This window comes from Brachionichthys hirsutus, chromosome 20 (assembly GCF_040956055.1).
Source record: "Brachionichthys hirsutus isolate HB-005 chromosome 20, CSIRO-AGI_Bhir_v1, whole genome shotgun sequence".
In the NCBI taxonomy this organism is placed as follows: Eukaryota; Metazoa; Chordata; class Actinopteri; order Lophiiformes; family Brachionichthyidae; genus Brachionichthys; species Brachionichthys hirsutus.
The window spans coordinates 10640295-10663361 of NC_090916.1; the positions used below are offsets into that span (position 1 = coordinate 10640295).

General features: G+C 49.6%; 1 protein-coding gene across 1 annotated transcript in view; it reads right to left on the reverse strand.

The window, feature by feature from the left end:
- The window catches only part of syne1a (spectrin repeat containing, nuclear envelope 1a), a 169835-nt gene that overhangs the window by 23513 nt on the left and 123255 nt on the right, over positions 1-23067 (reverse strand). Inside the window, exons 62-97 of the mRNA XM_068754152.1 lie at positions 21791-21904; positions 21458-21619; positions 20015-20209; positions 19769-19942; positions 19094-19285; positions 18512-18643; positions 18340-18440; positions 18125-18266; positions 17881-18009; positions 17581-17745; positions 17313-17507; positions 17150-17242; positions 16962-17081; positions 16315-16515; positions 16067-16240; positions 15855-15986; positions 15580-15776; positions 14623-14755; positions 14357-14539; positions 10077-10226; positions 9827-10003; positions 9586-9741; positions 9341-9496; positions 9097-9267; positions 8888-9021; positions 8605-8809; positions 8138-8320; positions 7929-8063; positions 7682-7836; positions 5027-5174; positions 4869-4963; positions 4554-4788; positions 4188-4367; positions 2559-2684; positions 348-503; positions 1-159 (exon numbers count right to left, since the gene is read on the reverse strand). Coding sequence (XP_068610253.1) covers positions 1-159; positions 348-503; positions 2559-2684; positions 4188-4367; positions 4554-4788; positions 4869-4963; positions 5027-5174; positions 7682-7836; positions 7929-8063; positions 8138-8320; positions 8605-8809; positions 8888-9021; positions 9097-9267; positions 9341-9496; positions 9586-9741; positions 9827-10003; positions 10077-10226; positions 14357-14539; positions 14623-14755; positions 15580-15776; positions 15855-15986; positions 16067-16240; positions 16315-16515; positions 16962-17081; positions 17150-17242; positions 17313-17507; positions 17581-17745; positions 17881-18009; positions 18125-18266; positions 18340-18440; positions 18512-18643; positions 19094-19285; positions 19769-19942; positions 20015-20209; positions 21458-21619; positions 21791-21904 — 5655 coding nt within the window. The remainder of the gene's footprint in view (positions 160-347; positions 504-2558; positions 2685-4187; positions 4368-4553; positions 4789-4868; positions 4964-5026; positions 5175-7681; positions 7837-7928; positions 8064-8137; positions 8321-8604; positions 8810-8887; positions 9022-9096; positions 9268-9340; positions 9497-9585; positions 9742-9826; positions 10004-10076; positions 10227-14356; positions 14540-14622; positions 14756-15579; positions 15777-15854; positions 15987-16066; positions 16241-16314; positions 16516-16961; positions 17082-17149; positions 17243-17312; positions 17508-17580; positions 17746-17880; positions 18010-18124; positions 18267-18339; positions 18441-18511; positions 18644-19093; positions 19286-19768; positions 19943-20014; positions 20210-21457; positions 21620-21790; positions 21905-23067) is intronic.

Genomic DNA, 23067 nt, shown 5'->3' on the forward strand with positions numbered 1-23067 from the left:
CTTGCGTAGCTTCTCAATCATCTCCTCAATGCTGATGTCTCCGTTCTGAGAGACTTTGCTCTCCATCTGGGTGAGCCACTCACACAGCTCCTTGTTCTTCTCGTTGAACACCGCCCACTCATTCAGCTTCTCGCTCACCTGCTGCCGGCGCAGGGAGAGCTGAGGAGGCAAGGCCAGAGGAGGGAGGAGGATGAAAAAGAAAAAGAAATAGAAAAGTTATATGATAATTTGATGTTTTATTCATAATAAATAGTCATTTAGAAATAGCACAGATAACATACGAGGGAACTAAAATACCACAAGCCCTTAAAAACCAGATCCTGTTCATGTGACCTGTGTGAGCCTACCTGGTGGCAGACCTCCTCCCATTGACGCTGTAGCAGCTGGAGGCGTTTCTGCAGGACTGTGATGTCATCTGCATTGACCACGCCCTCCAAGGAGTCCCTCAGTTGGAATAAGAAAGCAAGGTCATCAGTCCAGCCCTCCACACTGCTCTGCAGCTCCTGCACCCACATGACGAGATGAGGGATTATCATATACAGTAGTCCCTCATTTTCCGCGGGGGTTACGTTCCAAAAATAACCCGCAATAAGTGAAATCCGCAATGTAGTGATCTTTATTTATTTTAATTATTATACATGTACATAAATGTTTTAAGGCTGTAAAACCCCTCACCACACACTTTATACACGTTTAACAGGCAGGCATTAATCTAAATAGATTGTTTCAGTATTATAGAATGAAACCAAAGATCAGAACCTTTTCAGAACTAAACATTTGTTTGAGGAATATAAATATATAGTACGTACAGTAAACGTTTTCCTGTTAATAATGTTAAGGCGTGCAGGTCGAGGAAAGAGCCGCTTGGAGTGCAGAAGAACAAATATTCTACTCGTGCTGTCTTTAGCCTCTCATGCTGCTTTATTGGATAGCTTAGCACAGCGGAACGGCAGCGGCTACATGTATCAACAGGAAGAAACAAAACCCAAAAGGGACGTGACGTTTATGCTCCTACAAAATAAAAGCCTCTTTTTACACAGAGAATAAGAGCGCTATAAAACAAACGCTTAACAAATAAACATGATAGCTTTTAGAAATAACGAATTTAATTTTAATGATCAACCTACGAGGTTGAACACATGAGAAATGATTAATAGCAACTCGCGCGTATTTCACAGTTCCTCCGACCGCGCCCCTTGGTCTTGCGCCGTTTCAAAGCGCATTCAAGTGCAAAAAGGAAATCTGAAATTGCACTAAAAAACTCCGCAAAGTAGCGAAGTCGTGGAAAATGAACCGCATTATATCGAGGGACGACTGTATTGAACTCAGACAAGCCTGTTGAGGCCGACCCTGTCTCTGCTGCAGGATAAAAAGAGCACAGCTAAAGCTTTTACAACCGTATATATAATGAATAGAGTTGAGTAAAAGTAATGAGCAAGGCATGAAAGAGCAAAATACATGTAGCATAAATTGATAAATTACAGAAAAACATAGCAGCTACATTCAGGGCGAAGTCATGTGAGCTAACTAACCCATTGAACACCCTGCCAGAAGAAAATCTAAGGAATTCTTACAAGACAATCAGTTATTTGAGGTTTTCCAGTCGTGTTTCAGAGCTCATCATAGCACAGAGACAGCATTAGTTAAAGTCACCAATGACCTTTAATAGCGTCTGATAATGGACTTGTCTCCGTGCTTATTTTATTAGATCTCAGTGCAGCCTTTGACACAATAGATCATCAGATTCTGTTGCAGAGGCTGGAACAATCTGTTGGTGTTAGAGGATCTGCATTGAACTGGTTTAGATCATATTTATCTGATAGATTTCAGTTTGTACGTGTTCATGATGAATCTTCTACGTACACTGAAGTTAAATGTGGAGTTCCACAGGGTTCAGTGCTTGGACCTATTCTGTTACAGAGGCTGGAACAATCTGTTGGTGTTAGAGGATCTGCATTGAACTGGTTTAGATCATATTTATCTGATAGATTTCAGTTTGTACGTGTTCATGATGAATCCTCTACGTACACTGAAGTTAAATATGGAGTTCCACAGGGTTCAGTGCTTGGACCTATTCTATTCACGCTGTATATGCTTCCCTAAGGTAACATTATTAAGAAACAGAGCATAAATTTCCACTGCTATGCAGACGATACTCAATTGTACCTGTCCGTTCAGCCAGACAAAGTCGATCAGTTGGTTAGACTTCAGACGTGCCTTAAGGACATTAACTCCTGGATGACCAAGAACTTCCTGTTATTAAACCTAAATAAAACTGGGGTACTGGTTCTTGGGCCATGTTAATATGACGCAGCAAGCTTGAGGGGGAAACATCTTGAGTGTGTGACTTTTGTGTAGAAAAAAGAAAAGCCTCGACTTATTTCAGACTCACAAGGATTTCGTTAAAATGTGTCAACGGAACACCTTCAGGATGTGAGAGGAAATGATCTAATTTGTACTTGTAGCCCCTTTACTGCCGGTCAGAATGAACCCACTGCATCTTTATTTCAAACCAAAGCTGCCCATAGGTGCTAGGAGGGCCTTTAGGTTCTCCTCACCTTGCATCTGATTTGCTCTGAATGCAGCTCCTCGTGGTGGTCTGGCAGCGGCACAGACAGATTCCTCTTGAAGGCCCTGAGCTTCTCCACTGACGTATTGATGCCCTTCTCGCATCGCTCCCAGTTCTTAATGCACACAAACATGCACAGCACAAGTTAGAGCAGAAGAAGCATTCTCATAAACACACTCACAGCCGTGGGCCGATGCAGCAGATTCTCCCTGCAGCTGCAACAGTGGCCTCCTTGCAGGTTAGATGCAGTAGATGCAGACTAGGCCTTACCCCGACAAGAGTACTTCCACATAGTCACCAATCGCCAAGCTGAACACAGTCCACTAAGCTCTGAACCGCCCTGAACCAAACTGGAGTGACAGAGTAAAAACCGCAACAGCCACAGACGTGAACGAGGCTTCAGGAGACATTCAAGATATTCAAGATATTCAAGATTCTTTATTGTCATTATGCTAACATAATAAAATCGTGTGACGGTCCACGGCTTAAGGCACACATCGGAACATAACGAAAAACAAAATCTCTCTTAAAGCAACAATATATACACAGAGAGAATGAGAATCAGCCAACAATAGTGCAAATCAGCAACAGCAGCGCAGCGGGACAGGAACAGAGCGTCCCCAGAGGGACAGGAACAGAGCGTCCCCAGCGGGACAGGAACAGAGCGTCCCCAGAGGGACAGGAACAGAGCGTCCCCAGCGGGACAGGAACAGAGCGTCCCCAGCGGGACAGGAACAGAGCGTCCCCAGCGGGACAGGAACAGAGCGTCCCCAGCGGGACAGGAACAGAGCGTCCTCAGCGGGACAGGCACAGAGCGTCCCCAGCGGGACAGGAACAGAGCGTCCTCAGCGGGACAGGCACAGAGCGTCCCCAGCGGGACAGGAACAGAGCGTCCCCAGAGGGACAGGAACAGAGCGTCCCCAGCGGGACAGGAACAGAGCGTCCCCAGCGGGACAGGCACCGAGTGTCCCCAGCGGGACAGGAACTGAGCGTCCCCAGCGGGACAGGAACAGAGCGTCCCCAGCGGGACAGGCACCGAGTGTCCCCAGCGGGACAGGAACAGAGCGTCCCCAGCGGGACAGGCACCGAGCGTCCCCAGCGGGACAGGAACAGAGCGTCCCCAGCGGGACAGGAACAGAGCGTCCCCAGCGGGACAGGAACAGAGTGTCCCCAGTGGGACAGGCACCGAGCATCCCAAGTGGGACAGGCTCAGAGCGTCCATTCCGAGTCCCAGATCGCTACGAGGGAACGACTGCTTTCACAGCTCGGGGGAAGAAGCTGTTCCTGAGCCTCGTGGTGCTGCTTCTTATTGTCCTGAACCGCCTCCCTGATGGGGGCGGGACAAACAGTCTGTGGCCCGGGTGGGTGGGGTCTGTGGGTGGGACAAACAGTCTGTGGCCCGGGTGGGCGGGGTCTGTGGGTCTGCTCTTTATGCAGACCCAGGTGGACTCATGAACATCTCAGATACCCTCCACAGCACCTTTACCCTGGGTGCATTTTGGAGACACTGCTTCAAACTTAGCTTTCATCATGTTTTAAGGTCAAAAGAGGAATTTATCGACCTGCAATAGTACAAGCTATCCCACAACTCAGCGCTGCAGGTGTACTTTTGTCTCACCTTGAGCAGCCCCTGCAGCCCTCTCCTCTGCTGGTCCAGCCGGTGCTGGGCGTGCCTCCACCTCTCCTGGATCTCCATCAGCGTTGTCTGCAGCGAGGACTCGGCCGCGGCGTCGGCCGACAGCAACAGGCTCCTGCCGGCCACCACCGTCAGCATGTAACCTCCCTGCCGCTCCCTCAGCTGGAGGAGCAGAGGCAGAGAGGGTGGGCAGGTTAACTAGGACCCTAAGGTGTGAGGAGGGGCGGGGCTTTTGTGAGCATGTGTCTTTAATTTCTATTAAATTATGATGTGCTTTTGGAACTTTCAGAGGAATTACGGCATACGCATTTTAGACCGGCCATCTTCTGAAAGCGGATTTGAACCGACCTGCGATTGGTCGAGCAGCCTCCTGGCCTGCTGCAGAGCGACCGCGTGGCCTGGCCGATGCACATCTGCATCTGTGGTAACTTCTTGAAGCCACTGGAGCAGCTTCTCAGCCATCTCCTGGTAGTTCTGCCACTGGTGGACCAGGCTGTCCAGAATGCCCCTTCTCCGCTGGGCACGCCTCACTACGCCCTGCCACTGGTTGCTTAGCAACAGTAACTTCACGCTGAAGTCCTCTCTGTTAAGTGAGAATATTATGAAAGCTCATCCCAACGACTCCATTTTCAGCCTGGAATATGTGTTTCTACGTGCATTTACCCATCATCCATCTGTCCGCGGTCCGCCATACGATGGCCGTCACTAATGATGGAGTCGAGGATCTGCTGCCGGCTGAACATCTCTGCCTGGAACAACTGCAAGCACAAGCACGTATCTTGTTATGCGTAAGAGCGCTGGCTGTGGTGCACGTGTCCCACCTCATGGTCTCTCTGCTGCTCCCTCAGACTCTGGTGGCTCCCAGCAGGCTCCGCAGACAGATTCTGTTCCGTCCGGGTCAGGAAGTCCATCCATCCCTCACACTTCTGGAGGAAACTTTGCTGCTGGAGCAGCACTGCCTGCAGTTTACTGAGAGAAGCAGAGGTGAGAATCTTTAGCATGAAATGTCGATTCATGCTAAAGGTCGATTGTGGAATCGGCTCCCCGTTTTGGTTCGTGAGACAGACACCATCTCTATGTTCAAGAGGAGATTAAAGACTTTCCTTTTTAACAAAGCTTATAACTAATCAATGCAGTAATCAGTATAATCAATCTGCTGTCATTAGGCAGCATTGGTGGCTTAACATCATGACACACTGAGCTCCTCCCCCTTTATCTGATTATTCATGTTATAAATATATGTCAGTAATCTCTCTCTCTTCCCTGTAGTCTTGTGCTCTCTCTTCCTCTGTTTGTCCCTCTCTCTCTTTCAGGTCCTTCTGTCCGTGGTGCTGCAGAACCTGGACCTGTGTCCCTCAACGCTGATGTCCACGTCGCTAGCGTTAGCATTTATAGCTTTATACATTTTGTTTTTGTCTGCTCCTGCTCTGTCTCGCTATCACTTCCCATCCATCTCCTTGTTTTTGACTCGTCTCCGACCTGCCACTCTCTCTCTCTCTCTCTCTCTCTCTCCGTCTCTCTCTCTCTCTCAACCCAGCCGGTCAGACAGATGTCCGTCCACCATGAGCCTAGGTTCTGTCCAAGGTTTCTGCCCGTTAAAGGGAAGTTTTTCCTTGCCTCCGTTGCTCTTGTGGGTCAAGTTGGGTTCTGTCTTTCCCTGCTAATCCTGTAAAGCCTTGAGATGACTTTATGATGTGATCTGGCGCTATAGAAATAAAACTGAATTGAATTGAATTAACTCATTGAGGGCCAGTCATTGCTCCAGGAGGAGCAATGACTGGCTGTGTATGGTGGGGATGGTGCTCCCAGTTTTCGCTCATTTTGTCTTTTCCAAGCCCCACAAAATATTATTTACTATGACTATGCACACACCAAATGTACGGAAGAATAAAGACTCCTCGTTCCTCAGGAGAACAAAGTGTGCTCCTACCATTTTTCATTCCAGGGTTATTGGTCGTTAAAGAGGAAGATTTCAATGTCAGGGTTGGATTAAAAAAACATTGTTAGAAGTCAATGGCACTCAAAGAGTTAATATGTGCGGACGAGTGACCCTTTAGAATAGGAATTTCACTTATTGGACTACTTACTTCTTAAAAGTATATCTTTATAACACACTAGTAATTGTGTTTTATTTTAATGTTACAAGAAGGGCCTTCATTTGCAGCACACCTGTTCTTCCATTTTGTTTTCCTTTTGCCCATTGGCTGAATATCTTCGTATACTTTGCACTACACATTGATTATATTTAAAGGGGCATTCTTAGGAGTGTTATGGGTGTTGCACAAGCCTGTGAGCATATTCAACAGCATTGCTCTGCCATCCTGCACATACAGATGTGACAAACTCAATTTGACTTGACTTGTAATGTTACTTACCGTATTTTCACACCCATAGGACGCGCCTAAAAGTCGTAGATTTTTTTCACAATGTGCAGCGCGTCCATTGGTCCGCGCGGCCTATTTGTTGTTGTAAGGCGGACTCAGTCAGGCGCCTCGCGGAGTGATACGCTCCGATGCGCTTCACCATAGTAAACTATTATGGCGTGCTGACGAAGTGGCTGTCGGTCCCGCAGCAGAACACGGGAATAGAGCAGCGGAGAGAGAATCCAGCGTTAATAAATCAATGGAGGAAGCGGAGGAAGCAAGAAGAAGACCTGCAGCAACTCGGCTCCTGCGATCGGCGACTCCGTGCGCGCTGATCTCACCGATACGGTCTAAACCGGAGTTAAGCTAGCTAACGCGCTAACGGGCTAACTAGCAAGCTAGTTTATCATCATCATCCCCGGTGGATTAACCAAAGAACTCCAACCGTTCAACGTTAAACTGCGAGCTGCGTGGCAGCGCTGGACGACAGAAGGAGAACACAGTTCCACTCAGTGGAAGGCAGCGCAGCGCCACAGTTTGACTGGATTGTAGCTGCTTCGGCTAACTGTCTGCTAGCATTGTTGTTCGAGCCTTCGCAGAAGCCGGCTTCATTTCCGAGGCGCCGCAGCCGCCGCACAGAAAGTGACTGCCAATGAAGAAAGAGGCCGGCATGTTCGACGGAGATCTAGCGCAGCTGTTCACTACAGAAACAGAGGATGAGGACTTTGATGGGTTTGATTAATGACTCTGTTTTGCTCCGGCTCTATTTCTTAAAACGCGTACTAGTATGCTTGTTTGATTGATGACGATTAAAGATGTGAGTACCAAACTCAGTTTTGCTCCTGCTTTATTTTGCGCACCTATCATCCCGGCGCCTTTTGATCCGCGCGCCCTTTGTACGTTTGAAATACCGAAAAATCAGCTGTTAATGAGACTGCGGCGAATCACCAGGTGCGTCATAAGGTCGTGAAAATACGGTAATCAGAAAACAGATGTGTGCAAAAAACAAAACAAAGCCATTTCAAAAACGGACTTGCATTGATTGTCTGCCTGCTGACTGACTGCTCAGAGATTGCAGTCGTACTAGAAATGAAACGTGAAGCTCTGAGCTACCTGAACCTCTCAGCGAGGTGGGCAGAGTGCACGGCCCATGCTCTGTTGAGGCCTTGCAGGCGTTGGACATCTCGGTCACCGACTGGCAGTCTGTACGCCAACTCGTTGACATGCTCCAGGTCTGGGCACAGACTGCTCAGCTTCAGCAGGTGAGCCTGGGAACACGGCGTGACACGTTGGTAGGAGGCCAAAGGTGACCATTCACCCAAACATCAGAAGTTCAAGCTCGAGAGCAGCGCTTTCACACCTTCAGTCTGTCCATCCGTGTCTGGACTGTAGCGTCCGGGGGGTCCGACTCCTTTAGCACCTCCTCAGCTTCCTCTGCCGTTTGGACCAGCGCAGCCAGTTGTTCTCTGAAAGCCTCGCAGGCTTGCGATCCAGACTGCAAACAGCCAGACAGACCCAATGACAATAATTATATCAGTTCTGTGTGCCGCTGCTCTCTGCTTTCATTACCTGCAGGACTTCCTGTTGTCTGTGAAGAGCATGCTCCATTGTTGCTAGGTGATGTGTGAGTGACAGGCGGTCAGACTGGAGGACCGCCAACGAGGAGGCCTCTACTTGGCTCCTCAGCTGCTCCCCCAGAGCCTGAAGTTGTTGGGCTGACTGCTGCACTAAGACCAGGTCACCAAGGCAGGCCTGCAACCGTGAGGTTCAGGGAATCAGAGTCGTGGCTTAGCCAAAGTTATATAGATTACTTTGGTGCTTATTCTGAATCATTATCCAAAGAGCACTGCGTATTTACAAACGAGAGTTCCCATTGTGATGCAATTTCCACAACTAAATTCAGGACGAGTAAAACGAGGCTGAAGCTGAGGCTTCTGAATGCTCCTCCATGTTCAAGCACAAATGTTATTTCTCGACCACCACTTGTTAACCTGTGAATAATGTTGTGTAGAGAATCAGAACAGTATTCTGCTCACGCTGCACTCCTCCATCCAGGCGCTGCTCCCCTCCTCCATGATCTCCCTGTCGGTGGCTGTCTTCAGGAGTTGGTCGGTCCACTCCTGGTGCTTCTGTACCGCTGCTACACACTGGACATCCAACGACTTGTAGCGCTGCCACAAACCCAGCAGGGCTTTGCTCCTCCTCAGCTGCTCTGAGATCTGCTCCAGTAAATGATTCCACCTATGGCAGAGGAGGAGAGGCACGTGCTCAGACACGCACCTCAGACAACATCTCTCAGGTGTCTCATGCTAACGCTACCTGATGTTAACATCCTGAAGGGCCCGGTGGAGCGTTCCAGCCACAGACGGATGGCACTCCTTCAGCAGCTGGTGGGTAATGGAGCCGAACTTTCTCAGGCTGCTTTCCTGTTTATCCATCTCCTCCTGTAGGCTCTGAAAAATGGACACACATTTTAAGTCAATATGAACTCTCACTTTAATGCGTCGTCTCTTTAATTTCCTCCTCACCTCCAGACTCTCCACCTGCTGCTTTGTTGCCTCTAACGATCCATTGAGGAGGCACAGCCTGGACACAGAATAGCGCCCCTCCATCAGGTAGCCATTCATCTCCTCTGAAGCTCGCTGGTACAACGTCCACTGCTCCAGCACCGACCGCAGGCTTCCCTTCAGCTCACTTATCTGAGAGAAAGGTGAGACAGACTATCAGACGAAAAGGGAACAACCATGAGGGTTAAAGATCCAAGACGCCTACCGAGTGGTCCAAATGAGCCCAGGACCGTTTCAGTCCTGTCAGGATCTGCTTCACAGCCGAGCAGGCAGCTCCTTGCTTATCCTGGATGAGAGCAATTCCTTGTTCCTCCGTTTTCTCGAGATCCTTCTCTTTTTCCGTTACAAACTCCTCCAACTCCTGCAAAAACAAACTCTGTTTTGATTCTGGATATAATTAAAAGAGACTATGTGTGGCTGACGAAGCGATGCGATGCGATGCATGTGTACCTGACAATCTTTCAGTGCATTCTGCCCTGATGCTACATCCTCTATCCTGTGTCTCTTCTTCAGTTTCTCTTCCTGCGCAGCGATCCAGGTTCTCAGTGCCTGAACTCCATTTTCATGCTCCAACCAATTTTCCAAGAGTCCTTCCAAAAGTTGAATCTAAAAAGCAAAAACTATTTAGAGCAAGCAGTCAAACTATGATGTAAGAAGAACGTTGACGGTGAAGATCTCGACTTCGCGGTACCTTCTCAGTAATGAGCCCCTGCAGGATCTGCCATCGTCTGTTCATCGCGCCCAGCTTCTCAGCAAAGTCTGTTTTGTCGCTGCGTTTTCCTTCAACATCCTGGCTGCTGATCTGCAGCACTGACTGGTTTACAAAGTCCACAGTCAATTGTTTGCAGGTCAGATCGATATGGAAGCCCTGTGGAATGAAATGCCATGTAAGGGGTCAGGCCTGAGTGGTGCAACTATTCCAGACTAAGCTGGCTTCTTACCTTGTACTTCTGTAAGAGGTTCTGGACCAGCTCTGAACCTACAGCTCCCAGTATTTTGTCCTGATCCTCTTCTATGATGCTCTCCATGAGAGAGATCCAGCTCATCAGCTCTGTGATGGCATGCCGTGATGCCAGCTTCTCCATCTGCAGCTAAGGGATGAGAGCAGAGGGACTAGGATTACAGCTAAATCACAGTAAACTACCGCAAGGCTGCAACCAAGTAGGGACTAGGATTACAGCTAAATCACGGTAAAGCTACCGCAAGGCTGCAACCAAGTAGGGACTAGGATTACAGCTAAATCACGGTAAACTACCGCAAGGCTGCAACCAAGTAGGGACTAGGATTACAGCTAAATCACGGTAAAGCTACCGCAAGGCTGCAACCAAGTAGGGACTAGGATTACAGCTAAATCACGGTAAAGCTACCGCAAGGCTGCAACCAAGTAGGGACTAGGATTACAGCTAAATCACAGTAAAGCTACCGCAAGGCTGCAACCAAGTAGGGACGAGGATTACAGCTAAATCACAGTAAAGCTACCGCAAGGCTGCAACCAAGTAGGGACTAGGATTACAGCTAAATCACGGTAAACTACCGCAAGGCTGCAACCAAGTAGGGACTAGGATTACAGCTAAATCACGGTAAAGCTACCGCAAGGCTGCAACCAAGTAGGGACTAGGATTACAGCTAAATCACGGTAAAGCTACCGCAAGGCTGCAACCAAGTAGGGACTAGGATTACAGCTAAATCACAGTAAAGCTACCGCAAGGCTGCAACCAAGTAGAGACTAGGATTACAGCTAAATCACGGTAAAGCTACCGCAAGGCTGCAACCAAGTAGGGACTAGGATTACAGCTAAATCACGGTAAAGCTACCGCAAGGCTGCAACCAAGTAGGGACTAGGATTACAGCTAAATCACGATAAAGCTACCGCAAGGCTGCAACCAAGTAGGGACTAGGATTACAGCTAAATCACAGTAAACTACCGCAAGGCTGCAACCAAGTAGGGACTAGGATTACAGCTAAATCACAGTAAAGCTACCGCAAGGCTGCAACCAAGTAGAGACTAGGATTACAGCTAAATCACAGTAAAGCTACCGCAAGGCTGCAACCAAGTAGGGACTAGGATTACAGCTAAATCACGGTAAAGCTACCGCAAGGCTGCAACCAAGTAGGGACTAGGATTACAGCTAAATCACAGTAAAGATACCGCAAGGCTGCAACCAAGTAGGGACTAGGATTACAGCTAAATCACAGTAAACTACCGCAAGGCTGCAACCAAGTAGAGACTAGGATTACAGCTAAATCACAGTAAAGCTACCGCAAGGCTGCAACCAAGTAGGGACTAGGATTACAGCTAAATCACAGTAAAGATACCGCAAGGCTGCAACCAAGTAGGGACTAGGATTACACCTAAATCACGGGAAAGCTACCGCAAGGCTGCAACCAAGTAGAGACTAGGATTACAGCTAAATCACAGTAAAGCTACCGCAAGGCTGCAACCAAGTAGGGACTAGGATTACAGCTAAATCACAGTAAAGCTACCGCAAGGCTGCAACCAAGTAGAGACTAGGATTACAGCTAAATCACAGTAAAGCTACCGCAAGGCTGCAACCAAGTAGAGACTAGGATTACAGCTAAATCACGGTAAAGCTACCGCAAGGCTGCAACCAAGTAGGGACTAGGATTACAGCTAAATCACAGTAAAGCTACCGCAAGGCTGCAACCAAGTACAGACTAGGATTACAGCTAAATCACGGTAAAGCTACCGCAAGGCTGCAACCAAGTACAGACTAGGATTACAGCTAAATCACAGTAAAGCTACCGCAAGGCTGCAACCAAGTACAGACTAGGATTACAGCTAAATCACAGTAAAGCTACCGCAAGGCTGCAACCAAGTAGAGACTAGGATTACAGCTAAATCACGGTAAAGCTACCGCAAGGCTGCAACCAAGTAGGGACTAGGATTACAGCTAAATCACGGTAAAGCTACCGCAAGGCTGCAACCAAGTAGGGACTAGGATTACAGCTAAATCACAGTAAAGCTACCGCAAGGCTGCAACCAAGTACAGACTAGGATTACAGCTAAATCACGGTAAAGCTACCGCAAGGCTGCAACCAAGTACAGACTAGGATTACAGCTAAATCACAGTAAAGCTACCGCAAGGCTGCAACCAAGTACAGACTAGGATTACAGCTAAATCACAGTAAAGCTACCGCAAGGCTGCAACCAAGTAGAGACTAGGATTACAGCTAAATCACGGTAAAGCTACCGCAAGGCTGCAACCAAGTAGGGACTAGGATTACAGCTAAATCACGGTAAAGCTACCGCAAGGCTGCAACCAAGTAGGGACTAGGATTACAGCTAAATCACGGTAAAGCTACCGCAAGGCTGCAACCAAGTAGGGACTAGGATTACAGCTAAATCACAGTAAAGCTACCGCAAGGCTGCAACCAAGTAGGGACTAGGATTACAGCTAAATCACGGTAAAGCTACCGCAAGGCTGCAACCAAGTAGGGACTAGGATTACAGCTAAATCACGGTAAAGCTACCGCAAGGCTGCAACCAAGTAGGGACTAGGATTACAGCTAAATCACGGTAAAGCTACCGCAAGGCTGCAACCAAGTAGGGACTAGGATTACAGCTAAATCACAGTAAAGCTACCGCAAGGCTGCAACCAAGTAGAGACTAGGATTACAGCTAAATCACGGTAAAGCTACCGCAAGGCTGCAACCAAGTAGGGACTAGGATTACAGCTAAATCACGGTAAAGCTACCGCAAGGCTGCAACCAAGTAGGGACTAGGATTACAGCTAAATCACAGTAAAGCTACCGCAAGGCTGCAACCAAGTAGGGACTAGGATTACAGCTAAATCACAGTAAACTACCGCAAGGCTGCAACCAAGTAGAGACTAGGATTACAGCTAAATCACAGTAAAGCTACCGCAAGGCTGCAACCAAGTAGAGACTAGGATTACAGCTAAATCACAGTAAAGCTACCGCAAGGCTGCAACCAAGTAGGGACTAGGATTACAGCTAAATCACAGTAAACTACCGCAAGGCTGCAACCAAGTAGAGACTAGGATTACAGCTAAATCACAGTAAAGCTACCGCAAGGCTGCAACCAAGTAGAGACTAGGATTACAGCTAAATCACAGTAAACTACCGCAAGGCTGCAACCAAGTAGGGACTAGGATTACAGCTAAATCACAGTAAAGCTACCGCAAGGCTGCAACCAAGTAGGGACTAGGATTACAGCTAAATCACAGTAAAGATACCGCAAGGCTGCAACCAAGTAGGGACTAGGATTACACCTAAATCACGGGAAAGCTACCGCAAGGCTGCAACCAAGTAGAGACTAGGATTACAGCTAAATCACAGTAAAGCTACCGCAAGGCTGCAACCAAGTAGGGACTAGGATTACAGCTAAATCACAGTAAAGCTACCGCAAGGCTGCAACCAAGTAGAGACTAGGATTACAGCTAAATCACGGTAAAGCTACCGCAAGGCTGCAACCAAGTAGGGACTAGGATTACAGCTAAATCACGGTAAAGCTACCGCAAGGCTGCAACCAAGTAGGGACTAGGATTACAGCTAAATCACGATAAAGCTACCGCAAGGCTGCAACCAAGTAGAGACTAGGATTACAGCTAAATCACGGTAAAGCTACCGCAAGGCTGCAACCAAGTAGGGACTAGGATTACAGCTAAATCACAGTAAAGCTACCGCAAGGCTGCAACCAAGTACAGACTAGGATTACAGCTAAATCACGGTAAAGCTACCGCAAGGCTGCAACCAAGTAGGGACTAGGATTACAGCTAAATCACAGTAAAGCTACCGCAAGGCTGCAACCAAGTAGGGACTAGGATTACAGCTAAATCACAGTAAAGCTACCGCAAGGCTGCAACCAAGTAGGGACTAGGATTACAGCTAAATCACGGTAAAGCTACCGCAAGGCTGCAACCAAGTAGGGACTAGGATTACAGCTAAATCACGGTAAAGCTACCGCAAGGCTGCAACCAAGTAGGGACTAGGATTACAGCTAAATCACAGTAAACTACCGCAAGGCTGCAACCAAGTAGGGACTAGGATTACAGCTAAATCACAGTAAAGCTACCGCAAGGCTGCAACCAAGTAGGGACTAGGATTACAGCTAAATCACGATAAAGCTACCGCAAGGCTGCAACCAAGTAGAGACTAGGATTACAGCTAAATCACAGTAAAGCTACCGCAAGGCTGCAACCAAGTAGGGACTAGGATTACAGCGCTGCTGCTCTCAAACCTGGTGCAACTTCTCCTGAACTACAGGAATCCGAGACAGAAGCTCGGCCCACTGAGTGTCGGTCCGGCCCAGTGCTGCCCTCAGACCGGCTGTTTCCACCCGCTTCAGTCGCAGGAGTCGGTTGCCTGTGCTCAGTACTGATGAACGCAGAGACGACTTCGCATCCACTTCTTTGGAAAACTCCTTCCAGAAACAAAAATGACAGAGTTGGAATCCCACTCTCATAAAATCAATGGGATTATTCGGCCTGTGGTCATCAAACGAACCAGGAAGGCACAGAGGTGGTCTCTGACCGTCTCCAGCTCCTGAGGAACTGTCACTGACTGGGTGGTCCAGAACTCCAGCCGGCCCGTCGCTGACTGTAACCAGTGGCTGAGCTCTGCTGACTCACACTGGTACCTGAAATACAGCCACAGGACAAAACGTTAGCTTCCGCTCATCTTCCGCATGACTTCAGGCGCCCGTATTAAAAGAGGACTCAGAGCGTTCATAATCCTGCAAGAGCATTTATGAACGCTACGAGGGCAGCGCCATGACGACCAAGCCCAATCCAGGCGCATAAAGCAATGATGCTTCTACTGTAATGTCATCAATACATCAAGCCAATCAGAAGCAGGGTGGGTGGATCACAGCCTCGTTCTAATCTGCTTGGTGTAAAAGAAATCCAGACTCCATTTCCCCCCAGAGAGGGTTCAACGTGCCCCTTATCTGTCTCTGGAACCATGACACCTCATCCCAAGGACAGGTCCCGGTGCTCTGCGGCTCTTAGCTTACACACATGAACACACCCTGAGCTCCTCCCCCTTTCTCTGATTATTCATGTTATAAATATATGTCAGTAATCTCTCTCTCTTCCCTGTAGTCTTGTTCTCTCTCTCCCTCTGTTTGTCCCTCTCTCTCTTTCAGGTCCTTCTGTCCGTGGTGCTGCAGAACCTGGACCTGTGTCCCTCAACACCGATGTCCATGTCGCTAGCATTAGCATTTATAGCTTCATATCGCTAGCATTAGCATTTATAGTTTTATCCATTTTGTTTTTGCCCCCCCCCCCCTCTCTCTCTCTCTCCGTCTCTCCCCCCCTACCAGCCGGTCCAAACAAAACTTCTGTTGGCTCTGGCGCTATAGAAATAAGACGTAAACTAAATGTGCTTGTAACTGCAACTTATCCTATGCTAAAGACGCGTAGCATTCGTTTGACTGATCCATAAACACGTTTGCATCCTTGCCTGCTCCAGTGTTTCAGCATGGAGTCCAGGCGCTGGAGCTCCTTGCTAACTCTGGTCGTGGAGGAAAGCCACTGCTCGCCCAGCTGGGTCAGCTGGTTGTCCAGGTCTGAACAGCTAACTGACAGCAGAAGCCTCTTGGCCTCTTCCAGGACCCGGTACAGCTGGGGCTGGTGATCCGTCAGGCTGGCCTTCAGATGCTACATGACAAAGAATAATGAGTTCTTCAGCCTGTGCGACTCCATCTTTGCGCATCCAGTCGAGGTAGCGTTCTCCACCTGGTAGAGACTGATCCTGTCAACAAGCCTTTCCTCGGTCTCCTCCACCAGGCTCACTGTGGGGATGCTGCACTCCACGGCTTCCAGCTGCTTGCAAAGAGTCTGGTAGTTCTCCACAAACCTGCTCCAGGACTGAACAACAGAGGAAAGTTGTATTCATTCATTCATTCATTCATTCATTCAGCCGAGCTGCCTGCCGGCCCAGCCCTTACCTCCAGAACGCCCTCCAGCTCCACTCCTCTCCCGTGGGCCTGTTTGAGCACACTGTGGGCCGAGGACATCGTCTCCACGAGAGTCTGGCTTTCCCTCTGTGCCACCAGACCGGACACCTTGCTGTACAACGTCTGAGTGAGGATCATATGGCATTCCAGGCCTTGGAAGAACTCCTGTATTTATGGAAGGAGGACATTAGTCTCTAAATGAACAACAGAGACACAACTTCTAGGTCCCTCCCCCTTACTTTGTGTTTGTCCAGTAACATCTGGACCTCTAAGACAGAAGCCACAGTCATCTTCTGGTCAGCAGTCATCTTATCCTGGGCAGTGTCCAGCAGGTCTGTGAGGTCACGGAGAGCAGCTTCATACTGAGCCTTCAGAGCCGAGCCGTGGTTCAGGCTGCTGCGTCTGGAGCCCAGCAGGAACACCAGCTGCTCGTACGCACCCTGCAGCGTTCCACAAGGGAGGCATCGGACCACAGGCAGGCGAGGGGCGACAGGTAGCCGGGGCTCACCTGTAGTTTCAGCAGTTCCTGGTTGGAGGCGGGCCCTGATTGCAGCCTGTCTGCTCTGCTCACCTGTAGTTTGAGCAGTTCCTGGTTGGAGGCGGGCCCTGATTTCAGCCTGTCTGCTCTGCTCACCTGTAGTTTCAGCAGTTCCTGGTTGGGGGCGGGCCCTGATTGCAGCCTGTCTGCTCTGCTCACCTGTAGTTTGAGCAGTTCCTGGTTGGGGGCGGGCCCTGATTGCAGCCTGTCTGCTCTGCTCACCTGTAGTTTGAGCAGTTCCTGGTTGGGGGCGGGCCCTGATTTCAGCCTGTCTGCTCTGCTCACCTGTAGTTTGAGCAGTTCCTGGTTGGGGGCGGGCCCTGATTTCAGCCTGTCTGCTCTGCTCACCTGTAGTTTGAGCAGTTCCTGGTTGGAGGCGGGCCCTGAGTTCAGCCTGTCTGCTCTGCTTCTCAGTTCAGTCGTCCTCTGCTCCACCTCTCTCAGACTGTCCTCCACCTCTGACAGTGACTGGAAAGCATGCAGCACACTTAACGGCATGTCTCAGAGCCCACAGTCACGTCCGGCTGCTTCCATACCTCCAGCTGTCTGCTTGCTGGCCTGCCAGCCGTTTCCTGCAGCAGCTGGTGCTTCCTGTCAGTCAGCGTTGTGAACAGGCGTTTGACTTCATTCTGGAATGAGGGATACAAACCATTCGCATGAAGTCAGAAGCCAGATTGATGAGAGTCCCACTCCCTGTACCTGAAAGCTTGCGTGCTCCTGCAGCCCGTCTCTCAGGCAGTCACAGTGCTGCTCCAGGGTGGAGTGGAGCAGCCCCACCCTCTCCTGCAGGCCTTCGAGCGTGTCCTCCATCAGGGCTCGCTCCTCTCCTCCAGCCAGGAGGTTCCTGCAGAGGTTCACCTCACTGCTCACCTCCTCCAACTGTTTACTTAGGCCCTGAACGAGAACGGTGAAGCTTGATTGCTGTATCATCTATTAATTATGTTATCAGTTAGCTTCATTGTCATACCTCTAAGTCGGTGAGTTGGGACTCTGTATCTTCAGACAGCAGGACAGGACCGGAGAGCAGACGGTTTTCAGCCGAATCCAGCCAGGAGGAAGCTGCTAGAACTGCAGCGTGGAGGTCCTGCTGGAGGTCCTGCTGGGGGTCCTGCTGGGGGTCCTGCTCGGGGTCCTGCTGGGGGTCCTGCTGGACCGCTGCCCCCTGGGAGGAAGGACAGGGAATATTTAGCCAGCACATCAAACGCTGCGAGGAGGATGCTTTTGCTCTGGATTTCAGAGACAGAACTTCCATGGAGATCTGGATCACCTCTTGTGAAATCCTTTCCAGAGTCCGGCTGCAGCTTTCAAACAATGTTCTGGGAGAACCGGAGCCGTGGCCCCCGGACTCACTTCTAAACACCATGCCAGAACTGGACGGGTGAAAGCGATGGATGACCTGAACGTTACAGCGAAAATAAAGGTGTAAGCAGAACGCGACGCTTCATTTGGTAGCAAACATGATGAAAGGTTTCCAGAGAGGAGTGAACATTCTCAATGTACGACATGCATACTGGGCCAAACTGGTCCTGCTCCAGGGAGTTGAGGGAGAGCTGCAGCTTGGTGCTCTGCTCTTTATTCAGGTTCTCCCAGCGCTGTCTCAGCTCAGACACGAGCTCAGCCTCGAGCAGAACCCCTCCTGGGATAGACGCCTCGCTGGAGCAGGAAGAGGAGAGACGAACGTATACAGCGTGTTAAAACTACAAAAGACAAGCAAGCAGGAACGTACCTGTCCCCATTGGACGCGCCCTGCTGGCTGAGTAACTCTTCTCCTGCAGCGACGACAGACTGGAGCAACCTTCTCTGCTCAGCCACTTGTTCCTGCAGCGCCTGGGAGGTCATCGAAGGTCATGAAAATAAAAGACATGGAAACTGCACCAACGAGCTTGTTGTTTTCGTACCCGCTGTCGCAGCAGGTTGTCATGGTGCTGCTGCGTGCGTGTGCATCTGGCCTGAGAAAGCCAGTCCTGGACATTAGGACTCTGGGACATAGATGAGTCCGGTTCACTGTCTTCCTGGTCCTGCAATGAACCCTGGGAAAAACAGAGCCCGGATTTAACCATTAGATGCTCTACGCAATTAAATGGAGAGAATATATGAAACAAACTGTTGCGACCGCAATGAAATATATTTTTCAGGAATGAATAGTCTACTTTTCTTTTTTTTAAAGCACATTGCATGAAGGCAGCAATAAAGATTTAATTTAGGTGAGAATGTAAGGATTAGAATCTGACATGATTTTCCAAAGTGAGACAAAAACACAAAGCAAAAGGTCAAAATGTAGCACATGTAGCATTAGCATGTGATGACGTAGCATCCCTGTGTCTGTCGCTAGGGCCGCTGTGAGACACAGACTCTCGTTGTGCCCTTTAGCACAATGCTACCGTTGATTTGGTTGCACAGAGAAACGACCAAACCGCTGCACAATGAAAATGACAGCGGCGACGGCGTGTGGGAATGTGCAGGTGAAGCCGTGCGCTCACCTGGATGCCAACCTGTTTGTCCTGCAGCATCTGCTGCAGCTCCACCAGGCTGTCTTTGAGGGAGTGCAGCTTGAAGGTGAGCTGCTCCGCGCCCCCCCTGGTCTCGCCCCGGCCCTCCAGCAGCAGGCTCTCGCTGTGGACGGACAGCCCCGACAGGTACGACACCTTCTGCTCAATCTCATAGAGCATGTTCTGGAAATGCAAGAGCGACAGGTGAATTCCAAAACGACCATTTCATCATCACGGCCGCTTGTGATCCACCGGCTTCATCTCGTTACGTAGATGATCACTCTGTGGTTCCCCCCCCCTCTTTTCTCTCCCTCGTCTCCCGTGCCCCCTCACATGCTGCCCAAGCCGCTGGTCATAAACTGCAGAACTCTGATGGACTTGAATCCCCTCCTCTAGTTTACAATTCAGCTGTTTGAAGATGAGCTGTGAACGGATGACTCAAATATTAACGGCAATAAGATACCAAAGGACGGACCCGAGGTTGCGTGCTGGGCACCGTGGCCTTCGGTAGCTCACTCCCAATAACACAACAGCCTACCAGCTGGCCTACTTCAAACGGGACTGTGCTTGATCAGGAACAGCCTGCATCAGGAGGCCAGCAAGATACAAAACCAGGCGGAACATTTTCCGCTGCTCAGCCTCCAAAGGCAGCGTCATCATCGTCACCTGGCAGTCGATGAGCTGCTCCTCCATGTCCATGTTTTCGTTTGGGGGCTGAAGGGCAGAGGTCAGAGTGGCTCGGGCGCTGAGGAGCCAGCGGTGGAGCTCCTCGGCCTCGCCGTGGCATCGCTGCAGGGCCTGTTCCCGCCGCTGCTCCTCCAGCTGCTCAGCGAGTCTCTCCTGCAGGAGGAGGCGTGACGGCAGCGTGAATAGCATCAGCAGGGAGCGCAGGGTCCCCCCCCGAGCACCCACCTCCAGCAGCTGCCGCTTCCCAGAGGCCTTCATCCTAATGGTGGCCATCCTCTCTCCGAGGACCGTGAGAGTCGACTGAAGGGCTAGCTGATCTCCAGGCTCGCCATCGTCCTCGCTGCCCGCCAGCTCTTCTGAGAAACACATCTGCAGCTCGCTGATCTCCTCCTGCAGCATCAGGATCTCATCCATCAGAGCCTTCACATCCAGAACAAGAAGGGTGGGAGGAGAAACAGACGTCTGAAGAGCGTTGCTTTCAATTTCAGCTTGAAATGCTGCTCCTTTAAGGACATGAACTTCCTGTTATAAATAAAAAATAAATAAAACTGAGGTTCTGGTTCTTGGGTCAAAACATCTCAGAAATGTTTGTTCTAGTGTTGTAGTTGAACTAGATGGTGTCTCAATGTCCACCAGCACCACGTCCAAGAATCTGGGGGTAATCTTTGATCAGGACCTGTCCTTTCAGTCCCAGATAAAGGACGTTTCAAGGACTGCGTTCTTTCACCTTCGGAATATTTCAAAGGTCAGGCACCTACTGACCCGAAAAGATGCAGAAAAAATAGTCCATGCTTTTGTGACTTCCAGACTGGACTACTACAACTCCTTACTGTCCGGCTGCCCAAAAAGGTCTATTAAACATCTCCAGCTAATCCAGAACGCAGCAGCTCGTGTTCTGACAGGAACCAGACTGAGAGAACACATTTCCCCTGTTCTGGCGTCTCTGCTTCCTGTTAGGGAACGGATTGAATATAAAATCCTTCTACTCACTTTTAAAGCCCTCACTGGCCAGGCCCCTCCTTACCTTACAGAGATGATTATCCCGTATTGCCCCACTAGAACCCTGCGGTCCCAAAATGCTGGCCTGCTCGTGGTTCCAAAAATTTCCAAGAGCAGACAGGGGGGCGGAGCTTTCAGTTATCAAGCTCCTTTATTGTGGAATCAGCTCCCTGATTGGTTCGTGAGACAGACACCGTCTCTGTGTTCAAGAGTAGATTAAAGACTTTCCTTTTTAACAAAGCTTATAACTAATCGATGCAGTAATCAGTATAATCAATCTGCTGTCATTAGGCAGCACTGGTGGCTTAACATCATGACACACTGAGCTCCTCCCCCTTTATCTGGTTATTCATGTTATAAATATATGTGAGTAATCTCTCTCTCTCCCCTGTAGTCTTGTTCTCTCTCTCCCTCTGTTTGTCCCTCTCTCTCTTTCAGGTCCTTCTGTCCGTGGTGCTGCAGAACCTGGACCTGTGTCCCTCAACACTGATGTCCACGTCGCTAGCATTAGCATTTATAGCTCTCTCTCTCTCTCCCCCCAGTCGGTCAGACAGATGGCCGTCCACCATGAGTCTTAGGTTCTGTCCAAGGTTTCTTCCTGTTAACCTCATTCTTCCCATGGGTCTCTTAAATCCGGCCCCCCTGTTTTGTCCGTGCTGCTTCTCTTACCTGGTGTGCAGCCATCTGGCTCTCGGGACTCTTTCTGGGTTCCAGCCCCTCGCCGAGCGCTCCCTCCATGAATTCCATTTTGGTGCCGATGGACTGGAGGGCCTCCTGATAGCGCTGCTGCCTCTGCAGAGCCTCATACAGACTCTTCTGCTTCTCACTGATCTGCTGAGACAGAAGAGTGAGAGGAGGACCGCGGTCCGACAGTCGCAGAGGCGGCTCCAGCCGGGTGTTATTTTCCCATGAATACCATTTGAAATCTCCGTTTTGCATTACTGTGGCTTTAACGTGTGGTAAAGTCTACCAAAGTCTGAATGTAGCTTAACCGCGACGCACCACGCTCTGCAGTGTCTCCCAGGATCTCTGCAGGTCATCCAGGCTCGCGCCGCCGGCCTCCATGGACGGGTTGTACAGCTCCTGGAGGGGGGCTCGGCTGAGGGTGCCTCGACCCTGCAACACAACGCAACACAACACAACACAACACAACACAGTGTGTCGTGTTCAATCACGCGAGAATGACACAGGGGCAGGGACGTGCTGACAGGCTGCAAAGAAACCACGGGCAAAAGCACCAACCGCCCCAGAATATACAAGTGTGTGAATGTGCATGCAAATATTTAATTCACTTTAAACCAGAAATTGGAGCTACATTTTTAAATTCTTGATTTCTTGGTTAAAATGTGTTTATTTATTAGTTAAGGGAATCAGTCTCCCCATGACAATCACACACACACACACACAGACACACACACACACACACACACACAGACACACACACACACACACACACAGACACACACAGACACACACACACACACACACACAGACACACACACAGACACACACACAGACACACACACACACAGACACACACACACACACACACAGACACACACAGACACACACACACAGACACACACACAGACACACACACAGACACACACACACACAGACACACACACACAGACACACACACACACACACACACAGACACACACACACACACACAGACACACACACAGACACACACACAGACACACACACACACACACACACACACACACACACACACAGACACACACACAGACACACACACACAGACACACACACACACAGACACACACAGACACACACACAGACACACACACACACACACAGACACACACAGACACACACAGACACACACACACACACACACACAGACACACACACACACACACACAGACACACACACACACACACACACACACACACACACACACAGACACACACACAGACACACACACACACACACACACACACACACACACAGACACACACACAGACACACACACAGACACACACTAACCTAAATGAACCCTCACCACGTTATGCTGATTTAGCTTTATTTAGGAAATGCTTCATTCTCACTTTTATCTTCATGAAAAAAGAAAGCAGCAAAAATATTCCTCAGCAAAGAAAATCTGAAAAAAGGAGACAAAAAACCTGAAACAGGGAGAGCAGGAAGCGAAAGAACTCTGCAGCTGGGGGGGGGGGGGGGGGGGGGGGGGGGGTCAGTGGGGGTTTGGACATTTAGTCTTTGATCTAATAGACAGTCTGTTGTGATGATTGAA